The following is a 23,147-nucleotide window of genomic DNA, read 5'->3' on the forward strand; positions in this document are numbered from 1 at the left end:
AGAAAAGGGAGATGACCCAAATAAATAAAATCATGAATGAAAATGGAATGATTACAACCAATCCCTCAGAGATACAAACAATTATCAGGGAATACTATGAAAAATTATATGCCAACAAATTGGACAACCTGGAAGAAATGGACAAATTCCTGAACACCCACACTCTTCCAAAACTCAATCAGGAGGAAATAGAAAGCTTGAACAGACCCATCACCAGCGAAGAAATTGAATCGGTTATCAAAAATCTCCCAACAAATAAGAGTCCAGGACCAGATGGCTTCCCAGGGGAGTTCTACCAGACGTTTAAAGCAGAGATAATACCTATCCTTCTCAAGCTATTCCAAGAAATAGAAAGGGAAGGAAAACTTCCAGACTCATTCTATGAAGCCAGTATTACTTTGATTCCTAAACCAGACAGAGACCCAGTAAAAAAAGAGAACTACAGGCCAATATCCCTGATGAATATGGATGCAAAAATTCTCAATAAGATACTAGCAAATCGAATTCAACGGCATATAAAAAGAATTATTCACCATGATCAAGTGGGATTCATTCCTGGGATGCAGGGCTGGTTCAACATTCGCAAATCAATCAACGTGATACATCACATTAACAAAAAAAAGGAGAAAAACCATATGATCCTGTCAATCGATGCAGAAAAGGCCTTCGACAAAATCCAGCACCCTTTCTTAATAAAAACTCTTGAGAAAGTCGGGATAGAAGGAACATACTTAAAGATCATAAAAGCCATTTATGAAAAGCCCACAGCTAACATCATCCTCAACGGGGAAAAACTGAGAGCTTTTTCCCTGAGATCAGGAACACGACAGGGATGCCCACTCTCACCGCTGTTATTTAACATAGTGCTGGAAGTTCTAGCAACAGCAATCAGACAACAAAAGGAAATCAAAGGCATCAAAATTGGCAAAGATGAAGTCAAGCTTTCGCTCTTTGCAGATGACATGATATTATACATGGAAAATCCGATAGACTCCACCAAAAGTCTGCTAGAACTGATCCATGAATTCAGCAAAGTTGCAGGATACAAAATCAATGTACAGAAATCAGTTGCATTCTTATACACTAACAATGAAGCAACAGAAAGACAAATAAAGAAACTGATCCCATTCACAATTGCACCAAGAAGCATAAAATACCTAGGAATAAATCTAACCAAAGATGTAAAGGATCTGTATGCTGAAAACTATAGAAAGCTTTTGAAGGTAATTGAAGAAGATTTAAAGAAATGGAAAGACATTCCCTGCTCATGGATTGGAAGAATAAATATTATCAAAATGTCAATACTACCCAAAGCTATCTACACATTCAATGCAATCCCAATCAAAATTGCACCAGCATTCTTCTCGAAACTAGAACAAGCAATCCTAAAATTCATATGGAACCACAAAAGGCCCCGAATAGCCAAAGTAATTTTGAAGAAGAAGACCAAAGCAGGAGGCATCACAATCCCAGACTTTAGCCTCTACTACAAAGCTGTCATCATCAAGACAGCATGGTATTGGCAGAAAAACAGACACATAGACCAATGGAATAGAATAGAAACCCCAGAACTCGACCCACAAACGTATGGCCAACTCATCTTTGACAAAGCAGGAAAAAACATCCAATGGAAAAAAGACAGTCTCTTTAACAAATGGTGCTGGGAGAACTGGACAGCAACATGCAGAAGGTTGAAACTAGACCACTTTCTCACACCATTCACAAAAATAAACTCAAAATGGATAAAGGACCTGAATGTGAGACAGGAAACCATCAAAACCTTAGAGGAGAAAGCAGGAAAAGACCTCTCTGACCTCAGCCGTAGCAATCTCTTACTCGACACATCCCCAAAGGCAAGGGAATTAAAAGCAAAAGTGAATTCCTGGGACCTTATGAAGATAAAAAGCTTCTGCACAGCAAAGGAAACAACCAACAAAACTAAAAGGCAACCAACGGAATGGGAAAAGATATTTGCAAATGACATATCGGACAAAGGGCTAGTATCCAAAATCTATAAAGAGCTCACCAAACTCCACACCCGAAAAGCAAATAACCCAGTGAAGACATGGGCAGAAAACATGAATAGACACTTCTCTAAAGAAGACATCCGGATGGCCAACAGGCACATGAAAAGATGTTCAGCGTCGCTCCTTATCAGGGAAATACAAATCAAAACCACACTCAGATATCACCTCACGCCAGTCAGAGTGGCCAAAATGAACAAATCAGGAGACTATAGATGCTGGAGAGGATGTGGAGAAACGGGAACCCTCCTGCACTGTTGGTGGGAATGCAAATTGGTGCAGCCGCTCTGGAAAGCAGTGTGGAGGTTCCTCAGAAAATTAAAAATAGACCTACCCTATGACCCAGCAATAGCACTGCTAGGAATTTATCCAAGGGACACAGGAGTACTGATGCATAGGGGTACTTGTACCCCAATGTTCATAGCAGCACTCTCAACAATAGCCAAATTATGGAAAGAGCCTAAATGTCCATCAACTGATGAATGGATAAAGAAATTGTGGTTTATATACACAATGGAGTACTACGTGGCAATGAGAAAAAATGAAATATGGCCTTTTGTAGCAACGTGGATGGAACTGGAGAGTGTGATGCTAAGTGAAATAAGCCATACAGAGAAAGACAGATACCATATGGTTTCACTCTTATGTGGATCCTGAGAAACTTAAGAGAAACCCATGGGGGAGGGGAACAAAAAAAAAAAAAAAAAAAAAAGAAGAGGTTAGAGTGGGAGAGAGCCAAAGCATAAGAGACTGTTGAGAACTGAGAACAAACTAAGGGTTGATGGGGGGTGGGAGGGAGGAGAGGGTGGGTGATGGGTACTGAGGAGGGCACCTTTTGGGATGAGCACTGGGTGTTGTATGGAAACCAATTTGACAATAAATTTCATATAAAAAAAAAAAAAAAAAATTACCAACCATCTATTTAATTAAATACTTTATTTTTATATGCATATAAAAGCCATATACACATGCATTTTAATAAATCATAATGACTTAATGTCAAAAACATTTCACTGTGATTTTATTTATCCTTTGACTCACAAAAGAATGTTCCATTTATATTGATTTTTTCTAACACCTACCTAAGCCCTGTTTCTAATTATTTAAATAATAAAGAACTATAATATTAACCATTACTCTCTGAGTTTTAATGATGTTCTAAGTGTTTCTCTATCCAAGTGAAATAAATAATTTTATGGAGTATGAGCACATATATTATACTTATGTATTTTTCATTAATCTTTCTTTGCCGTTATGGTTGTCAAGCACTATTACAGTTTCGAAGAATAAGAAATGAATCAGCAACTTCCTAATTCCAATACAATCCACGCTATTTTTCTACCTGAGAATTTCCATTATAATTACACACTGTGACTGAAGATATTTCCCCTTTAATGCTTGTTTTCCTAACAAAACCCATTTATATGGCAAGTGAAGACCAGGATTCATATTTAAAACTATTATCAGGTACACTGAAATATTATATTTTGACCAAGGGAGACTCCGAAGTTTCAAATTTGATGTATCAAGAAAAGGTGATGAATGCTCTTTGAGTATCAATTTATTGCACAGGCCACTACACACATTTTCGGTGCTTAAAATTCTTCTGTGGTATAGGATATGGTTATTATAACCTCGCTATGTTTTCTAGATGACTTATTAACCAATTAAGAATGTTAAAGTAACAACTGAGACGATAATAGTTCAACAATATTTGGGGGTGACTACAATATGCCAGGAATATAAACAGCTCTGCTAATCTCCTTTTCTCCAGGTAGTGTTTCCTGACACATTTCAAACTATCTCAGAATAAAATAAATTTTGCAATATGCCTGCAGGGAATAAAACTAAGCAAACTCAGTCACCAAGAAAGATGATGGAACTTTCAGAAAGCACATTGTCGTACCATGAGGAACTTTGTATTCCTAGTTACGATGTTTAATAAGCAAGAGATTCTAAGAATAAAGAAAGGTTCAAGCCAGGTTAGTCTCATTAGTCTATGATAACAGGCACCCACAAGTGAATATATTGCAATAGCAAGGAGAAGTTCAGCACTGAACCCGTTTGAGATGGAAGTTTTAAAATATGAAGATTTCTAGGGAATACTTAATGTTGAATTAATGGATGGATCCATTCCTGGAGGCAGTCGGCATGTTAAGCACCTCTGAAGATGACAGATAAATTATCACTCGATGTCACTGCACCAGAAGTAAGATGTCAGCTTTGACTTCACGGTGGTCTAGCCTGTTCACTGGATGGATAATGTTTGATTTACACAAGCGGGGGTGTGAGAATTCTGCACACGGTCTAGTGCCTCCAGTCTGCACCGCACAGTGTGTTATTCTTTAGCACAAAGATCACATGGGGCAACATACAGAAATTAGGCATTTATCTGTCCTCAACCCAGACTTAAAATTTATAATTTATAAATGATAAAAGCTGGGCACAATGCGCCACAAAGCAGTCCAAATTTGTGAAAAGCGCTCAGCTAGGGCTGGGGGGAGAGAGTAGAGAACGACGGACAGATAATGGGATCTGGCATGGCATATGCAGAATGCTGTGGTTTCTGAACAGCCCCCCTCCCAATATAACTGTCACTCTCAAGATGGGCCTAGAATGGACGTACAATGCGGGCTGGTGGAACAGTGGGGCACGGCAGCCATGTTAGGCTGATTGTAGGCTGATAAGATCACCGGAAATTTGCAGCTGAACTGAGACACAAATGGAAGAAAACTTATAAGATCCCATCTCAGAACATGGGACATTTATTCACTTGAGGATAAAATGGCTAAAGAATTAACACCCTAGGAAGCGCCTTCCACCTAGATAAAGCAGATCCGAGTAATACAGGGGGCTCTCATGCACAAAGAGCCGAGGGTCCAGTAGGGTCAACAACTGTCACAGTTTGCCTTCGGACTCAGGGCATCCAGTGCGAAAACTGGGAAGAGATGATCACCCCACTCCCCTTCCAGTCCACTTTCGGAATCCAGGATTCCCAGCCCAAAGCCCCCAGTGAGCTTCCAGAAGGACGGACCTTCTCTATTAGTCTCTGGAGCACAAACCCGGGAAGAGGAGGGGGGGAGCTGGGCAGCAGAAGGCCTCCTGCTTTCTTTTGGACCCTTGTTCCCAATCCTGGAAGTGTCAGGGTGCTCTACGGTTTGCAGAGCATGAGATCAGTAGAATCTCATGCTCAAAATGTTCTGGTACCAAAGGACACCAACCGAGAACTTGATTGCGTTTTATTATGGAACATTCCACAGTATATTGGTTAGGAACTCAGAAACACCTCAATAGATGCCAGTTAAAAAGAACATGAGAGGGAGAAATACCCCAAATTCGAGACAGTGTTTATCTGGGGAGAAGAGACATGACCCTGGAGGGACAAATGGATATTGATACTATTATCTTTCTAAGCTGGGAAATGCACATGTAGATATGCACAGCATTCTAATTAATATGCTTTAAAATGCACACATGATGTAAGATGTGAGCAACCGAGGACACTGGGTTCAGGGGGTATGGGAACTCTGGGTATCTTTGCAGCTTTTTGATAAATCTAAAACTATTCACAGATTAAAAGTTTATTTAAATAAAATGGTGTGTATCATAATAAAAACAAGCAAAATTACAGAGTGCACATGTGATGTAGGTTTCACCATAAAAAAATATTACAGAATGAATAATAGCAATAAAAATTTTCCACAAAAATAGGTAGGCATTGTTAAATATGAACATAAAGGATGAAAAATACTGTAAGAATGATGGTTCTATTTTCATGATTTACACTTTTATCCAATCCAGTCATTTTTATCTAGTCTTTTTTTTTCCACACTTAACAATATGCGTGTTTTTAAAATCTCTTTTAGTGCTTCTAAATCTTTTCCGTTGAAGTGAAAGCTCTTAGTTAATTTGTTCTCTAGATCTTACCATTTATTAAAGGAATGTGCTCCTATGGATTGCCAGAAAATCAATCATATATTCCATGAGGTTTAATAAACAAGTTGGTTCAGAAATGCACAAATCTCACTAAAGAAGGCAATTACATCTTTTGGGATTGTTGCCACTACGCTGCCATTCACAGTAATGGATTATGTAGGGGGTTTTGTTTGTTTGTTCTCTTTTTTTTTTTTTTTTTTTTTAAGAAATTTTTTACTTTCCATCCACCTTATTTCCATTTCGCTGGCCTTTGTGGAAGAGCAGCTTAAGACCCCTCAGTGCTGGTTCCTGCCCATTCAGTCGCCTGAGCAGGGAGAGCTGTGGACCAGTCTTCAGCAGCAGGCTGAGTGCCCGAGTCAGTAGGGAAATGCCAAACAGGCACAGAGGGCACCTGCCCACCTTCAGGACCAGTCTGTGACTTCAGGGTGAGTGGCAGTGAACTCAGGAGCTGGAGCAGCCCACTCACCCTGAAATTCCTCCTTGGTCACAGTCTTTTCAGCAGCAATCTGCTCCTCCTTTTCAATCTCTTCAGGATCTCTGTAGAAGTAGAGACCAGACACAACTTCCTACGGGTGCTGTGGGTAATGGCACCGCACATGCACAGAACTTCCCAGGCCAGCATCCAATACATCAGACCCACTGAGCGAGCTCCCTTGTCGTGACAACGGATGGCGATGTCCACAGGGCAGAGAGGGCAGTTTGTGCTACACAGAGCGATGGTAGGCAGGTTAATATAAGACACCTCTGTGAGAGACTGGTGGTCAGCCCTGCGATTAATAACCAGCAGAAGTCTCAGCTCCTGGAGGGCTGCCTGGATCTGGTTAGTGGAGGTTCTGGGGGTGAAGTGGCCAGCAACAGGAGTGGCTCCAGTGGCAGAACACTTCAGCCCAGCTTGCTGGCCAGGATTCCTGTATGATACGACACTAACATCAGCCAGGTTTTCATCAGCAACAATGGTGCACGAGCTGCCAGCAGAAGCTTCTCCCAAATTCTCTTCAGATTCATGATGTAGATGCCATCATCTTTCCTTTTGTAGATGTACTGTCGTTCCACTTGCAAGTCAAGGTTGGTGTCACCCACGTGGGTTCCTGCTGCAAAAATTTGACGGCATCCTCCTCCTTCAATTGTAGGACATCGAGGGCTCTGGACTTTGTGAAAGTTTCCCTTTAAGTTATGGTGGGAACACAGAACAACGCCATATGCACCCCTCCTTGGGTAGCATGGAAAGTGTTTGAAAGTGTTAATATCAGACGAATGATGCATGGTCTGTGTGCTTACTGTCAACTCTTAGAAAGGAATTTGTATTTTATTGATGAATAATAAAGATTGGGCTACTTGCCACCAAATTCAAAAGTGATTCTAGACAGAAGGACTGTTAAAATTCAAAATTGCAGCAATAAAAAACATACCAAGTCAAGATTAGAAATAAGTCTTACTACTAACAGTTTTACACCTTTGCCTTTCTAATGGCAAATCACCTTTGATTTTAATTTTCCACGCTAAAGATTCATTTCCATTTCCAAGGTTTTCTTTTCCAAACTTTTAGTTCAATCAAACATCCCCTGGGCAGGTAAACGCTTCATGTGTCTTTGTTCTCTTAGAGAGATGACCTGGTGTTGAAGGTTGATGCCCTAATTTCATCCACGGTATCAGTGCATTATTACTTAGCGATGAGCAGAGGTTTCTATGGCTAATTGAGTTAGATTATTTGCCATTGGCATAATATTGCCCTTCTGCATTGGACAGTAGGAAAGCAATAAGGATGCTCCAGAGGAGCTAAGAGCCATGTTCACGAAAATACTGCAATAAAACCAGGCCATAAAAATCTGAAAAAGTCATATAAGAACCATTTAACACTAGAAAAATATAACAAAGTTCGAAAGTAAGAACTGAAGAGGGTGGCTTATTTGCAGTCATTCTCATGCAGAAATTGTAAACATAAGTAAATCCATCCCTAAGAAAGGCCTTTTAGGCCATAGTCGGTCCATCTTGATTCACTCAACATTTCCATGCTCAACGAGAGGGAGACATTATTCCATACTATTGACATTCGTTAAAATGATGACATCTCCAGGACAAAAGGGCAAGTAACTGCAAATATGGGTCAGTGTCCCATATGGCCTGACCTCTTCTCTTACCTCCAAAATAATAGGTGCCACCTGAATAAGTCTGCTCAGACCCCAGGGAAGAAGCAACAGAGGCCACCTGGCCATCCACTACCACACTCAAGTGATTCCTTTTGGCAGATAAGGAGATGGAATGCCACTGCCCATCATTTAATCCAACACCTAGGGGAGATAAAAATCAGTTAAAAGAGTTATCTCTCAACAGGGAACAGCATAAGCCGTTGGTTAGGAACAGCAATATACACATCACCCAATCAAGCACAGCACTCCCATATGTTAACAAAAGGAAACCAAAAGACAGGAAGAGGAGACAAGTGGGTACCCACTTGGGGAAAATGGTATATGATTCCTTTCTGAGGGTCTCAATAAAGGGAACAAAATCCCCAACACTGGGCAAAGTCTAACCCAATAAAACGACTTATCTGCTTTTTTTTTTTTTTTTTTTTTTTACATTTGTGTGTAGTCGTTTTATATATTTAGCAAAGTATATCAAGTCAATCATTACAAAAATATTGGGAGAGACTATAATGAATATTGAAAGTTTGCCCATATAATACAAAGTTAAAAAATAAAGCAGTATGGGGGCACCTGGGCAGCTCAGTCAGTTAAGTGTCTGACTCTTGGTTTCGGCTCAGGTCATGCTCTCACAGTTTTACGAGTTCAAGCCCCACGTCAGGCTCTGGGCTGGCAGCACGGAGCCTGCTTGGGATTCTCTCTCTTTCCCTCTCTCCCCACCCTTCCCCTGCTCACATGCTGTCTGTGTCCCTCTCATAAATAAATAAACATAAAAATATATAAATAAATAAATTAAGCAGTGTGTAAAACCACATTTACATAGTCGATCCTCATAGTGCATAGGATTTGCAAATCCACCTAAGTCACCATAATGTATTTGTAACCCCAAAATCAATACTCAGGGCATCTTTGGAATCATTCACAGAAACGTATATAGAAGAGTGAAAAAACGGAGTGGATGGACACACGTTTCCAGCTGAGGTTAAACAAGGAGACGACACTTGTTTCAGCTGTCGTATGTAAACACATTTTCCAACTTTTTGTGCTTTTGGTTGGTGATTTTGCAATTTAAAAGACCTCAGGGGGCACCTGGGTGGCTCAGTCACTTGAGTGACATGGGTCATGATTTCAGCTCAGGTCATGATCCCAGGGGTTGGTGAGATCAAGCCCCTGACAGTGCAGAGCCTGCTGGGGATTCTCTCTCTCTCCCCTTCTCTCTCTACCCCACCCCCGCTCATGTACATGCACACTCTCTCTCTCAAAATAAACTAAAAAACACTAAAAAAAAAAAGATATCAGTCCTAGTGACAAAGTACAGGTTTGGTGTTACTACATGCAAGAAGGCTGTGATGTGTCTCACAGAGAAAACACACATGCTCGATGAACTTCACTCAGCCATTGCTTATAGTGCAGTTGACCATGAGTTCAATGTTAATGGATCAACAATATATATGAAATAAGGTATCTTTAAACAGAATCACACATAAAACAAGGTTATGGACTGATTGGTTGACAAAAACGTTGTGACCAGAAAGTCACAGGAACCTAACCCCATTCATTCTAGGAGTGATGGTTCAATGTTTGTTAATGCAGTGTCCACAGTGACTTTCTACAATAGAACTACTGCAAAGAATGAGAATCAACTCCATATATACAAGTCTAAGGATACTCCTATTTTTTTGTATACATATGGGGAAGGGCTGAAACTACCCCAATATATCAACAGCAATTTTTTCATCATGGAAAATTGTGGGTTTTGTTCATTTTTATATTTTCCCTGGATTTCCCAAGATGATATATATGACCAAAATTCACATGAATCAAAAATCAAAGTTTTCTCATCACTTCTAAAAAATAACCTCCCATCCCTCCCACTGAAGCTCCTGTGTCATGAATCCATGAGATGAGTTAGCCCTTTCCTTCTTAAAGGGAATTAAGTCTGTCGCTGGTTGAACATGAGCAGACAGGTGGAATCTAAGCACCTCTATTGCGGATTAACCATCAAGGTTTTTTGTATCCATTGAATACTCAATGCTGTATGACTTTATGGATCAAATTAGTAAACTAAACTATGAGTACTCTATTAAACCCAAAGGTCATGGTCTCTTTTCTGTTACTATGTACAATGTACAACTTCTTTACTTCCTCAGCTATTTTGACCAGCTATTTTTCAGACAGAAAATGTGTAGAAGCTCTGTTAGGCGATTAAGCTCTTTGCCCTGGATTTATTTAGTATAACGCAAATTCCATCCTGGGCACCAAAGCTCATTTTTATACTACATCCAGGAAGGAGAAAAGATTTTCAAAGACCCAACTGGTTTAGTTTGTGAAAGATAATGAGAAAGACCTAAAAACTGAGAAATGAAAAATGTAGGTTAGATACTTTTAGATACCTTTTCTAAGAGTGGGTTCCGAAATAGACAACTGAGGAGTTATGTAATCCCTGACGGTGTGAGATTGGACTAAAATAAATCAAATGCCCCAGATTTGTCATCTAGAGCTTCCTTTAAGAGGATACATTTAGAGTGAAAGCCTTTGTATTGAGCTTTGCGTCACACCTGCAGACACCTCCCACCCTCCCTCCCCTACCACGTGCCTCCTATCAGCTCTCTCAAAGGCTGGGTGTGCCTATAGACACGACTTTGCAGCTCTTATTTAATTTTAGGCTTTCTAGCGGTCGAGGACAGTGTTTCCCAAGCCACCTGTGGTGATGAACATTTTCTTTTCTGATCTACTGTGGACTGATCCTTTCGAAACCTCAGCGAAAATCAATTACTAAAAATTAAAAAGAGAAGACATAAAATACGAGTCCAGCGACCTTGGCCTCGGATGATGCAGCAAGAATTTATTGCTCCAGCAGTGTTTTAGAGCTTAATCCCAATTTTTATACTCCATCTGGAAACAAGTATTTCACCGAATGAGTGTCACTCAGGGACCACACTTTGAGTAGCAGCGCTCCAGGGATCTGCTGGGTGAGGCATGCGTAGGAGTAAAGTCAAAGGCTCGGGAATTTCTTCCCTTAGTACAGAAGCCAGTTTAGATTAGGAACAAAAGATGGCCAGGACAGCCGTTCTGTCATCTGACACAGTTCAGTCACCCACCTAGGCAGCTAGCACGTTGTGAAGTTGTGCTATGGTTGTGGGGGAAACTTCAGGAAGCTATTCTCAGGCCTCACTTATAACAGACACCACTCACTTATGATGAGGAGGCTTGTTACCCATCAATAGGATTTATTATGTAAATGAAATAATGAACAATCCGTTTGATTTCTTTCTCTTAACTTGAGACACTAAAAGGATAATTTTAAGACTTGATTCTCTTTTTTACAGGGTGCCTGGGTGGCTCAGCCGATTGAGCATCTGACTTGGGCTCAGGTCATGAGCTCACAGTTTGTGGGTACGAGCCCCGCATGGGGCTTACTACTCTCAGCTCAGAGCCTGCTTCAGATCTTCTGTTCCCCTGTCTCTCTGTCCCTCCCCCACTCCCACTCCTGCCCTCTCTCAAAAATAAATTTAAAAAACATTAGAAGTAAAGTTTAAAAATAGATTCTATTTTTAAAGTTTATTTATTTTGAGTGAGAGAGAGAGAGAGAGAGCACGTGTGCACACACAGGAAAGGGGCAGAGGGAGGGGGGGAGAGAGTATCTCAAGCAGGCTCTGCCCTGTCAGCACAGAGCCTGACGTGGGGCTCGAACTCACAAACCGTGAGATCATGACCTGAGCAGAAATCAAGAATCATATGCTTAGTTGACCGAGCCACCCAGGCACCCCAAGATTCTATTTTTTTTTAAGTGTACAACTCCTTGCTGGCTTTTGGATCTGATGAGAGGGAGCCCCTTAAAAGACCACATCGCTTTAAAAGGATGGAAGGTGACAAATCATAGAATTTGCACTCATTCTTGTTCATGATATTAGGTAAGTAAATGCTAATTTTAGCACTGCTCCCACCACCCGTAAGTTTTGAGTTGGGGAGAGACATGTTGTTGGTGTAACAGTAAGATAATAAAAATAGTTTTTACTGAACTGGTATCTGTAACATGTATTGGGTGCCTTACATGCATTGTGTCATTTGATCTTCAACACTGCTATTGCTATTCTCATTTTAAAGACGGAGAAAATGAGGCTCAAGTAGGAAGATCAAATCACCCAAGGTAGTGTCCCGCTGGTAAGTTGATTCCAAAACCCACACTCTTCTCTGCCTGCAGGACAGGCAGTTCCTTTACTTTTTTGCTCTTGTAAATAATTAAATTTGAGAAACAGAAAAGCCGCCCCAACAGCCAGGACATGGCCTCGCACTCTCAGCCGGGTGATGCTATGGAACGTTGGCGAGCACTCAGAGCGAGCTCTCCCATTGAACACAATCTCATAGAATACCAATATTAGACAAGGTAACTCTGTGACCACACTGAACTTGGACCAAGAAAAGCCAAGACTACTTTCTTATCTTGTCTAACCATAGACGATAACAAGGCTTCTGCGAAAACCAAAGAATTACCAAACTTCCTCCTGGGGATAATATGAACGACAACGGATGTTTTTTGTTTTTGTTTTTGTTTTACATCAATTACCTTATTTCATTCCTCCATCCTTCTAGATAAGATTTACAAAGATAGTTAATCACACAATTACCCTCACTTCCTAGCAGCATTTAATCCAGAGCAATTTTCCACTTCCTTGAAGCCTCCCCCCAAATGAGCTAACAGCCCCAAATCTTACAATAAATCACCCTTAACACCTTAAAATTGAGACACGCCCATGGCTCCCCAGGTGTGTGCTCCCCTTGCTTCAATAAGCATTCAGCCCGACTTGTTTGATTACAGGTAGTGTGGTGTGGGCTGCGTGGAAGGCGTGGGCAGCGCTAAATGGAATGATGGAAGACCAGAATAAGAAGTAAGAGGGAATGGCAGGTCATAGGGAAGAACACGGCTGTTCACCAGAAATCTCTTCCTCTCCCTCCCTCTCTTCTCCCTCCCTCCTCTCCCCTCCCCCCCCTCTGTCTCACAAAATACAGAAAGAGGAAAAAGATTTATATCTGCTCCTCATGTACAATCTTCTGGAATCAACCCTAAATTGCCACAGAAATTCTGTGACAGCTTAGCCACCATCACTGGCTCCTAAGATGAGAATAGGCATCTATGAAATAAGATGTATAAAGAAGGAAAACCCTGCTGGACAGGGTAGGTACTTTGCGAAGGTACAAAAGGGAGTTATACATAGGCTATTGCTCAAGGGACAAGTGAAGGGTTTTTTCCGTTTTTAAATACCTTTGAGTGCTCTGACAACAGAGCACCCATTAGCTATATTCATCCATTAGCTATATTCGCCAACCAGAACTAAAGTTCCAGGCCTCCAGAAAGCTCTTGTCAAGATGAAAATATGGAGATCCCTGGTGCCGGTCACTTTTGGAGAAAGAGGGAGTTTCAGAGAGTGACAGGTTTACCCTCTGAAAGGTAGGAAGAGTCCAACAGTGAAAGGGAGGAAGGTGAAATGACACAGGCCTTCTCCTGGGTTAGGCAAATCAAGAGGGCCGGGCCTCTGCAGGGGTCACAAGAATCGCGAAGGTCTAGTAAGTGAAAAAATGCCAGAAACATTTCTTACTCTGCAAGCCCGCATCACCAGGCCCTGCCCCTGAGAGCAAGAAGCTGGTTTATAGGCCTGATTTTCACCCTCAGGCAAAAGCAGCAGCAGAAATGCTAAATCATAGCAGAATCTCAAATCCTACAATAGAGTCTGCTTTAAACAGGAAAATATAACCACACTGTTCATTGGGTTCTTGATGTCAACTGATGATTTTTGCTTTGACATCTGTAAAAGCGACAAAGACTGGAAATATTTTGTGTCATGAGGGATTCTGTAATCCAGCTAATATCTTTTATAATTTAGACTAATATAATATCTTTAATATTTCAAAATGATATAGGTTGACATAATATTTTCAAAGAATTCCAAGTGACATTGTGCCAAACTATACAGCGCATTAAAAATGTATCCTGCTAATTCAAAGATTTGAACAATTCAGTTCTTCCACAGCATAATTTAATTTTTATGACACTGCAAAAGATAAAAATGTTGATTCTTTAAAACATGTAAGATTGGGAAGTTATACCTTAGTAGCTAAGAAAAATTGAGCCATCCTTATAAAATGGCAAGCTTCAGCATGATATGGTAACAATCCACCAATAAGTATTTGGTTCCTTTTAAGGAGTCATAATAATACATTCTGACAAATGACTTAGTTCTCGAACCTTGTACAAATGAACCACCCACCCAACTACCATTTACAGAGTCCCCTTTCAAGTGCAAAAGGTGCTTGCCTCCTGAAACCGGCAAAAATTAGTATCTTAAGAGAAACGGGGAAAAATGGGAGTTGGGGGTCGGTAAGTCAAGGCCCACCTGTGTAATGTGAAGTTCAACAATTTCTCCTAGCCTGGCGTTCATCGTTCATCCATAGTCTGCACTCCTTGTTATTCGCTACAGAACAATTACACTGAGTCCTATGACACCATAGTGGATTGGACTGTATAGGAATTTAAATATTAATTTAAAGATTTTCAAATCAGAGTATTCTATATAGACTCAACACCTAGTAATTTATTACATATTCATGCCTGTAAAGTGTTTAGAATGAACCAGCTTCATGGGGCTCACTATAGTACACTGTACTGAAGCAGTTTCTTTAAGGTGTTGAAACAAGGCTATGCATACCACCACTTCTTAGAATGTCAAATAAATCACAATAAACGACACATTAATGACAAGCTTACATTTTGGGGCCCTCATTTTAGGGAGCCTATGAATTATTTAGATGGCACTGATTAATTTGTTTCCTTTGTTTCCTTTTGTCGGGCCTGCAAATCCACCACATTTTGAGCATTACATGAAAAAGTCACAACATAGGAGCTGTTAAAAATTATCTTTAATATCGAACTTTCAGCTCCCACATTTAAACTGCAGCGACAGACTGAACACCAATACATAAAGACTAGGTATTTGTGTGTCCGTTGATGCACTTGTTCTTCCTATATTTAGCTTCCAACTGTATTTCTGCCAATTTTCCTCTCATATGCGATTAATTTTGGCCATAGTTAACATAGAGGAGCACTACAATGGCATCTTCAAATTTTTTTGAAAGATCATTTATTAAACTGATGTAGCAATTCACCCCAATGTGACCTCTAGTTGCTGGGCTTGGGTGTTACTCCATGTGTATGAAAACGTGCTGGAGATCCCTTGTCAAGAACTACATAATTTTAATGAAGAGGCAAAAATATCCCTCACCCAAAGCGCTGACCTAAATTAGGTATTAATTTTCCAAATACTCATACAGTCTCCTTAATTATAGCACTTCTAATCATTAAGATGATAACCGTATTGCCTAGAAGTCGAGAGAATCCCCTCTGGTACCCAAATGGAGAAGTTTGCACAAACCTTTTCATCCTCCCCAATATATCCAACTCTGTACAGAATATATCAGCAAGTGAAGTTACTTTGACCAAGTGCTTGGGTTTTACATCACACACAGACAGAGAAATACAGATCCAAGAAACACTCCTTTTCTCTCACAGACCAGATTAGGCTAATAGCTGTGTTAGACAAACCCTAGTCTTCCCATGAAGACACCCAGTAAACTTTTGGGCCCATTTCAAAGTCTTTTGCATTTCTCCCAAAACACATTTCCTCAGAATATGTGGATTTATCTGGAGTGGGAAGAGGGTCATGAAAGGAAATTTCTATTCCCCGGTAACTATCATTCTGGTTACTAAGACCTGCTAGGGCTGAAGCCACACTTAAAAGAAGAGTCCTGATAATCTTATTAACTCAAGTATTCATTCATTAAACAAACACTAGTTTTTGTTTTTGGTTATGCATACAAGTTTATGGAAAAGGGACAGAGAGATAATGAAATCTTTCAAACCCATACGCGGTGCCTGCAGGAATACACTTATTACCTGCTGTGATGTCACTGGGAAATTTTCCTGGCTGGTAGAGATTCAGCTTAAGTTTTCCATCATTAAGAAAGAGGAGGAGACCCCCTGAAACCAGCTGAAGTTCACTGAATAGCAGAAGTCCTGCCTTATTCCAGGTTCGAAATTGAAAAGTAGCAGACAGCTCGTCCTCTCCGGAAAAGCCTGGCAGGGCTAAGTAACTCCTGGGGCTGAGAAAAGTCACAGGCACAGACTGTGACTGAGAACAAGAAAAGGACACATTTCCCTGAGAATGAAGCAAAAAAAAAAAGCTTTCAGAATGACTCCCATCATGTTAGTAATAGAAACTGAAGTGTCACAAAGGCTGTTTATGGATCTCAAATTACCCTTGATTTAAAACAACAAAAGGCTATCAACATGAAAATTCAAATCCTTGCCATTTATCTTAAAGGTTCTTCAAAATCCAGTGACAGCACGGTCAGGCAAACTTTTCCCTAGGCTCTGGGTGAAATCCATTTTTTCCCCAGCTCGCAACTTCTGTAAAGGCATCTAACTCAATGTGACTGAATTCAATACAAATTTATTTAAGCCAATTCTTTGTATCTTCTCTTGGATTTCTACTCCTTGGGCTCTGGCTGAAAATGCTTTTCTCCTTCGTCCTTTGCTGCCTTTGGTTCTAATCCATCCCATAACATAACCAATATTAATGAGCTACTCTTTTTCCTTCTGTATTTTTTCATATTTCATATATATATATATCCATATATATATCCTCGTTTCCAGGTTTTGTCTTTCACAGAAAGACTGTAATAAATAACTCGGTATGCTCCTCTGTATATTTTTAGTTCTACGGAAAAGGGTTCTAAATGCAGAACTATATATACTTATATGTTTTAATAAATATTTCCAGCTTCTTTTCCAAAAGGAAGTTAAAATACTCCACAGTTCTACCGGTAATATACAAGCATATCCTTGTCCCCACATCCTTGGCAGGAATAGGTATTATAGATCTTTTAAATTTGCACAGGTTCAATGACAAAATGCCAAAGTGATATATCATTCTCATTTATCTTGCATTTACCTGACCAATAGCGAATCTAAGCATTTTTCACGAGTTTGTGGCTCTTTGGGACTAGCTTTCCTCAGAATGGTCTCTTTATAGCATCAGCCCATCTTTCCTTTTTTCTTGGATACTACAATGTACAATGTACTACTTACATTCTGTTAATTTTTTTAAAGATTTTATTTTTTATTTTTTTAAGTAACCTGTATACCCAACGTGGGGCTTGAACCCACAACTCGGAAATCAAGAGTCTCATGCTCTACTGAATGAGCCAGCCAGGCGTCCCAACATTCCTTTATTTTTTAAACATTTTTGGCTCTTTCTTATTATGCCTGTGTCATCAGATTTACATGTATTATTTCTCACCTAACAGTTTTAAAACAGAGTTTCAAGACACCTTAGACTTGCATAAATTTTCATTAAAATACGATGTATAAAAATTATCTTAGTAAAGTATATATTTAAGGATTTAAAAAATCTTTACCCTCTGAATTATTTAGAAATAGTTAAACATGTTCCTTAACAGGCTTCAGAAATGAAGATAAAGGTTTTTACTCCTCCTGAAAATATTCTTTAGCATCTTTTCCAAATACAGATTTGAAAAGTCAATGAAATCAACTGTACTTAGAAGGATACACATTGGAATTAAACCAGTTAGTCTTGGTTAAACAAAGATATTTGGCTATGTTGTGATCCTGTTAAAAGTGAATTAGCTTTCACTGTGGACAAATATCTTGTCCCAGTGAATGGAAAATAAAAGCTGAAGAGTAAGTGACGCTGACCCATAATGTAAAGGCAATTATAAACTAACAAACCTCGTAAAACTGGAAACATTTTACCAGCGGCAGTTTGGTCTGATGCTTCATTTGGACAGTGGCCTGCTACCCCGCAAGCAGCAAATCCTCTTGCCAGTGAAAAGTAGGTGTTAGCTGCATGGGCAGTTTCTGGAAGCTCGTTTTGCCAATGAAACACACACATCTACCTACGGCTTTTTGATTTTCCTTTTAAATCGTCTTCCCTCTTATCAAAGTATAACTAAAAATCTTTCTGAATGGTATATTCCTATAGATAACATCAATTCACACAGAGAATTAGGAATAAAACATTTTATAAGAAAATAAATATTCCCGTGATGTGCTTTGCGACTGGCTGATATAACACGAGCTTGAATTTATATATCCTGAATTTTGAACAATTAAAGAAATGTATTGAAAAGGATCTACATTTTTCTTTTCTTTCATGAAGCTTCTTTATTGAAGCTTCTTTCATGAAGCTAGTTAAGCTGGAAACCATGTCTCCCAGAATCCTCTTTCCTGGCTGGTTCTGGTTAAAAGTTAGTCAAAAACGGAGCTTGTGTGGTATTTGAGGCAAAAGTGAAATGCCAGCCATTTTTTTCCATGGGAGTTTGTTTGTTTGTTTGTTTGTTTATTTATTTATGTATTTATTTCCTGTGATACAAGCACAGTGAGGGATGATCACAGAGGAGCTGGCTTTCCTTCACCCTGTTCTAACTCTTCTTCCTGACAGCTGGCCTCCACTTTTCAGCTCCTCTGACAAATGTGAAGATCCAAGTCCTAAAAGAGATCCCTTGTTCCTAAAACTCGTAGTGGTGCTACTTCCCTGACTGACCCCAGACCAATACGGTTATATTTAAAATCTGCTGCATTTCCATAGAATTAGAATATAACGCAGCCTGACCAACATCGCTATTGGGACAGATTGGCAGAGGCAGTGTCATAACGGCCTGTTCGTTTCTTTTACTTGTTATGAATGACCATGGCAAAATATAGTTTTTCAAATGCCTCTCTAATACACATGGATATTATCTGATTCCAGGAACTTGATTCCCTTGATTAAGGGAGGTTGTCAGGGCATATCTTATTAAGGTAGTTACAGAGCAAAGGAAATTGGTCCCCTGGAGTAATAGCATCACAACAAAATGAAATTATCAACTGTAAAAAAAATGTTTTACTTCATATAAAAATAAAATAATCACGCTCTGTGAATTATAATTGCTTTAAGTAGAATTAATCCCTTACATGAATATTGCCAAGCAGAGAAAATTTTTAAAAGAGTAATCTCTTAAAAAAAGAGAGAGAGTAATCTCACATCATATCAAGTGGGAATCCAAAGGGAAGCAATTTTATTGTGTGAAAAAGCAACACAATTTCATTCATTCATTTACATGAAGATTCTCTTACCATAGTGATGATCTCTGGTTTTTGTTGCTTGGCCAAATCAATGATATCTACTCCATTATAAAAGAGATTTTCTAGACACCCATGAAAATTTTTATGGGGGAATGACACTGATTTTCCAGGTGCTGGAATCCCTCCGAAGCTGATCTTAGAAAGAAAAATGGCATCAATAATATTGTTTAGTGATTTTCTGATAGTTTGCTTAAATAATTATGATTAGTAACTATAGCTTTAATCATCACAGATAAATCAATTTTTCATCACCCTACACTGCCATGTTGCTAATTTCATATGGATATTTTTAAAAAATTAAAATGCAGATTTGAAAACAAATTTACATGCATTCAGTTTTCATTTACACTAGAGCTTGATTATTCTTACAAGTTACTAATCACATCTGGATGTTTATTGGCTGATGAATAAAAATGCCTCTTTATATCCATGGTAAATCTCTGTTTAATAACATTAACTGGTTATAATGGCGTTTTGTTCTATATGTATTTCTGGCACACATCGGTGTTTGTGCATTTGAATCGATTGATAATGAATTAATTAATCTATTAGTTACTACAACCTCTCCATAAATCTACACTGCTTGAGGGTACCCTAAAGCGCACAAAAAAATCATGCAACACATTCTGTATTTACCGGTGGTAATATGATCTCTTGGAGATTTCCTACATGTGATAATCTGTGACTATACATTTCAGGTAAAAAAGAAACTCTCTCTCTCTCTGATAACAGATTAACATATCATCAGAAAGACAAAGCCTCAGTAGCATATGCTCAAATCTGCTACTGTGAGTTAGGTCACCTTGGGAAACATGTCACCAGGACTTTGATTTACTCTGAAAGAGGAAAGGGGTGCTGTCTCTACAGTATGTTTTCTTCTGCATGGCTGCACCACATATACATTGTAAAAATCTGCATTAATTGGAACATAACTATCACACCTCATAATCAAGGTCCAGATAACTGAATTCTCCCTGGGCGTGGAAACGGTGCCTGTGCACATCCACTGTAAAGTTCACTTGTCTGCCCAACCGTTGGATCAGCACTGAATGCCAGTGCTGATCGTCCAGCAGGCTGCCCAGGGTGAGATTGATCAGCGTGTGAGCAGAGGGCAGTTTGGTTTCACCTTAGAAAAGAAAAAAACAACAGTACCATTATTTCCAGTCTAAAAAAAAAAAAAAACAGTTTCCCCTTGGGGACCAGGATCTCTCATAATTGCAATCTTCTTCTTGCATTCCATCCGAAACACTGCATGGATTTACCTGGAGTTTGAATACAATATCCTCTCAACCTTGCTGGAATTTCTTCCACCATTAATTCTTTTCATTAGTATTTCCCATCACATGCCATTTGCAAAGTAAAATGTATCTTTGCTACAATTTCATTCTTTTTACTAGCTCAGTATTTTTCAGGGACTCATCCCTTTCTTCATGATGTTTGAAAACAGCTATGTAGTTCTCTCGGCACTAAGCAAAAGAAACATCAAATGAGGGTCTTGCAGGGGGGCCTGGGTAGCTCAGTTGGTTAAGCGTCCGACTTGGGCTCAGGTCATGATCTCACAGTTCGTGGGTTCAAGCCCCACGTCAGGGTCTGTGCTGACAGCTCAGAGCCTGGAGCCTGCTTCAGATTCTGGGTCTCCTTCTCTCTGTCCCTCCCCTGATCACTCTCTGTCTCAAAAATAAATAAAACATTTAAAAAAAATTTAAATGAGGGTCTTGTACAATTTGCAAAATAGGAACCATTTTTATATGTATGATACTGGTGTACATATAAGCCCCTGAATCTGGAAATAAGGCACCTTAATTGTTATATGATAAGCTATAAAAGCATAAAGTTACTGAAGTGATATCTAAGTGGCCAGACTGACAAACAATTCGCCAAATAGATTTACCTGAATTAATAAGTAAAAAGAGTTTTCCTCTTCGTAAGTCCAACGTGATATGATCTCCATTTTGCCCTTCCCGGTGGAGCAGAATTCCATCACTCTGCATAGTTTTAAATTTCAAAGAAATAACATCCTTTATTGGGCTCAGGGAGTTTTGATCAAATCTATAGACAAGGGAACTTTTTCCATCAAGATCAACCACTTCTGATCCTAAAGACAAAGACATTAAAAGTCATTCTAAAGGATAAATATACTTTTTATTAAAGCATTTTAAATGTGCATATATGTACATGTGAATGTACATATATATACACACACATATATATATACATACACATATATACATATATAAAGCATTGTGCATACACACATGCACGTATAGTTCAGTTCCAAGACAATCATGAGGGAAAATAAAAGCTCGTGTCTAATTCCCTCTTGATGCCTGGGATTGATTCCATTTTAGTCCTTGCTAACCTATTTACAAAATCATTATCTAGAAATACATCTCAAAATGTATTCCTAATTTTCTATTATTGAAAGCTATTTCTTTTCATTCAATGAAAAAATAAAATCAAGAAAAAGGTTATGATCAATATCCACACAACCACTTTGCATATTTCACCATCAGTATTTTGAATCATGTTCCTGAAGTGCTGAAGGCAAATGGTGTTTAGCTCCTTAAAAAATGGTTTTGATATGTCAAAAATTCTCTCACACATGCTATAGATAAAAGATCTGCATAAAAATATAAACACATCCATCAGACTCATCAAATGCCATCTCAAGTATATATTAACCTGACCTTTGTGCTTTGTTTTATTTTATTATTTTTGTGGCTAAGTAATAGTGTTTAAGAGCAATGCTATCTTCTGTCTTCTAAAGAGCATCACTGGAAAGATAGTCACTTAATGATATTATAAGGGCTTTTCTGCTGCATTTGTGTCAAAACTGTGACATTGACATGTTTTTTCAGCTTTCTGACAGTGTCTTATCTACTCATTGTCAAGATCACTTTTATTCAGTTCATCTGAAAAAAGATGTCATGTTATACCAGTAACATAACAGCATATCTGTCAAAATCAGTTGCACCCAAACAACAGACACAAAATAGAACTGATAATGCTCAGAAAGCCGAGCAGGGTTTTCTACATTTCGCAAGTCAAAGATTTTTTTAAGGCAATTACCCTTGCGAGTACATTTATGTAATAAATGAAGAAGTTAGGGAAACCCAATGAAGCTATTTTTCAACCGGTTAGCTGACTTTTCCCAGTCAATGAAATGACATTAAAGTTTACTCATCTTGTTTCATTTGACAAAATTATTACAGCTACTTGTATGTCCAAATATACGTTTCATTCAGATTATCCATCATATTTAATGTGAACCATTTATATTCACCACCCCCCCAAATTTTTTCAACTATTTTATGCAGCTATCTTTTGAAAAGTCAGAGGTTTGATTTTTCCACATCTTGTTAATGTGCTTATAAAGAATTCATTCACCAAATGCACATGAATAAACATTGCATTCTGTAGAAAGAATAATGTTAACTGAACAATTATTCCTTGTTATATAGCTGAATGAATGTGCCTGGTAAAAACATAACTCTGTGTCAAATACAAATAATGTGTTCTATGATTATTAGATTACAATAAATTAAGAAAAATTCCAATAAGACAGACTTTAAATGCTGATGCATTTGGAGCAATGCAGTTATCTCTGAGTTAATGTATTGCTTAAAGGCAACCATCATAATAATGATTTTACTTTAGATAAAGTCTATTTTTGGAATAAGCTACCAAGAGAGTTTTTTTTCCAATAAAGGTTTAGCCTGTGTTACTTTACCCCACTCTTTCTTTCTTTCTCTTCTTTGCTATTATTATTATCACATTATAATGGTCATAATCATCCTTCATGGCACCTAAAGCTTTTGTGCCTTGTATATTTCCATCAGCAACAAAGGA

General features: G+C 38.8%; 1 protein-coding gene and 1 pseudogene across 2 annotated transcripts in view; both read right to left on the minus strand.

Moving 5' to 3' along the window:
• Window positions 1-23,147, minus strand: part of CNTNAP4 (contactin associated protein family member 4) — a 262,236-nt gene that overhangs the window by 91,870 nt on the left and 147,219 nt on the right. Inside the window, exons 5-9 of one of the 2 annotated variants that reach the window (XM_086688863.1) lie at window positions 21,190-21,393; window positions 20,240-20,424; window positions 19,290-19,433; window positions 16,050-16,311; window positions 8,099-8,248 (exon numbers count right to left, since the gene is read on the minus strand). In XM_086688863.1, the coding sequence (XP_086544989.1) occupies window positions 8,099-8,248; window positions 16,050-16,311; window positions 19,290-19,433; window positions 20,240-20,424; window positions 21,190-21,393 (945 nt within the window). Of the gene's footprint in view, window positions 1-8,098; window positions 8,249-16,049; window positions 16,312-19,289; window positions 19,434-20,239; window positions 20,425-21,189; window positions 21,394-23,147 lie in introns of those variants that run through there. The other variant, XM_086688864.1, reaches the window with a different exon arrangement.
• LOC147573373 (small ribosomal subunit protein uS2 pseudogene) lies at window positions 6,226-7,747 on the minus strand (annotated as a pseudogene).

The sequence above is a fragment of the Puma concolor genome, chromosome E2 (genome assembly GCF_028749965.1).
Source record: "Puma concolor isolate L17-30 chromosome E2, mPumCon1.1.hap2, whole genome shotgun sequence".
NCBI lineage: Eukaryota > Metazoa > Chordata > Mammalia > Carnivora > Felidae > Puma > Puma concolor.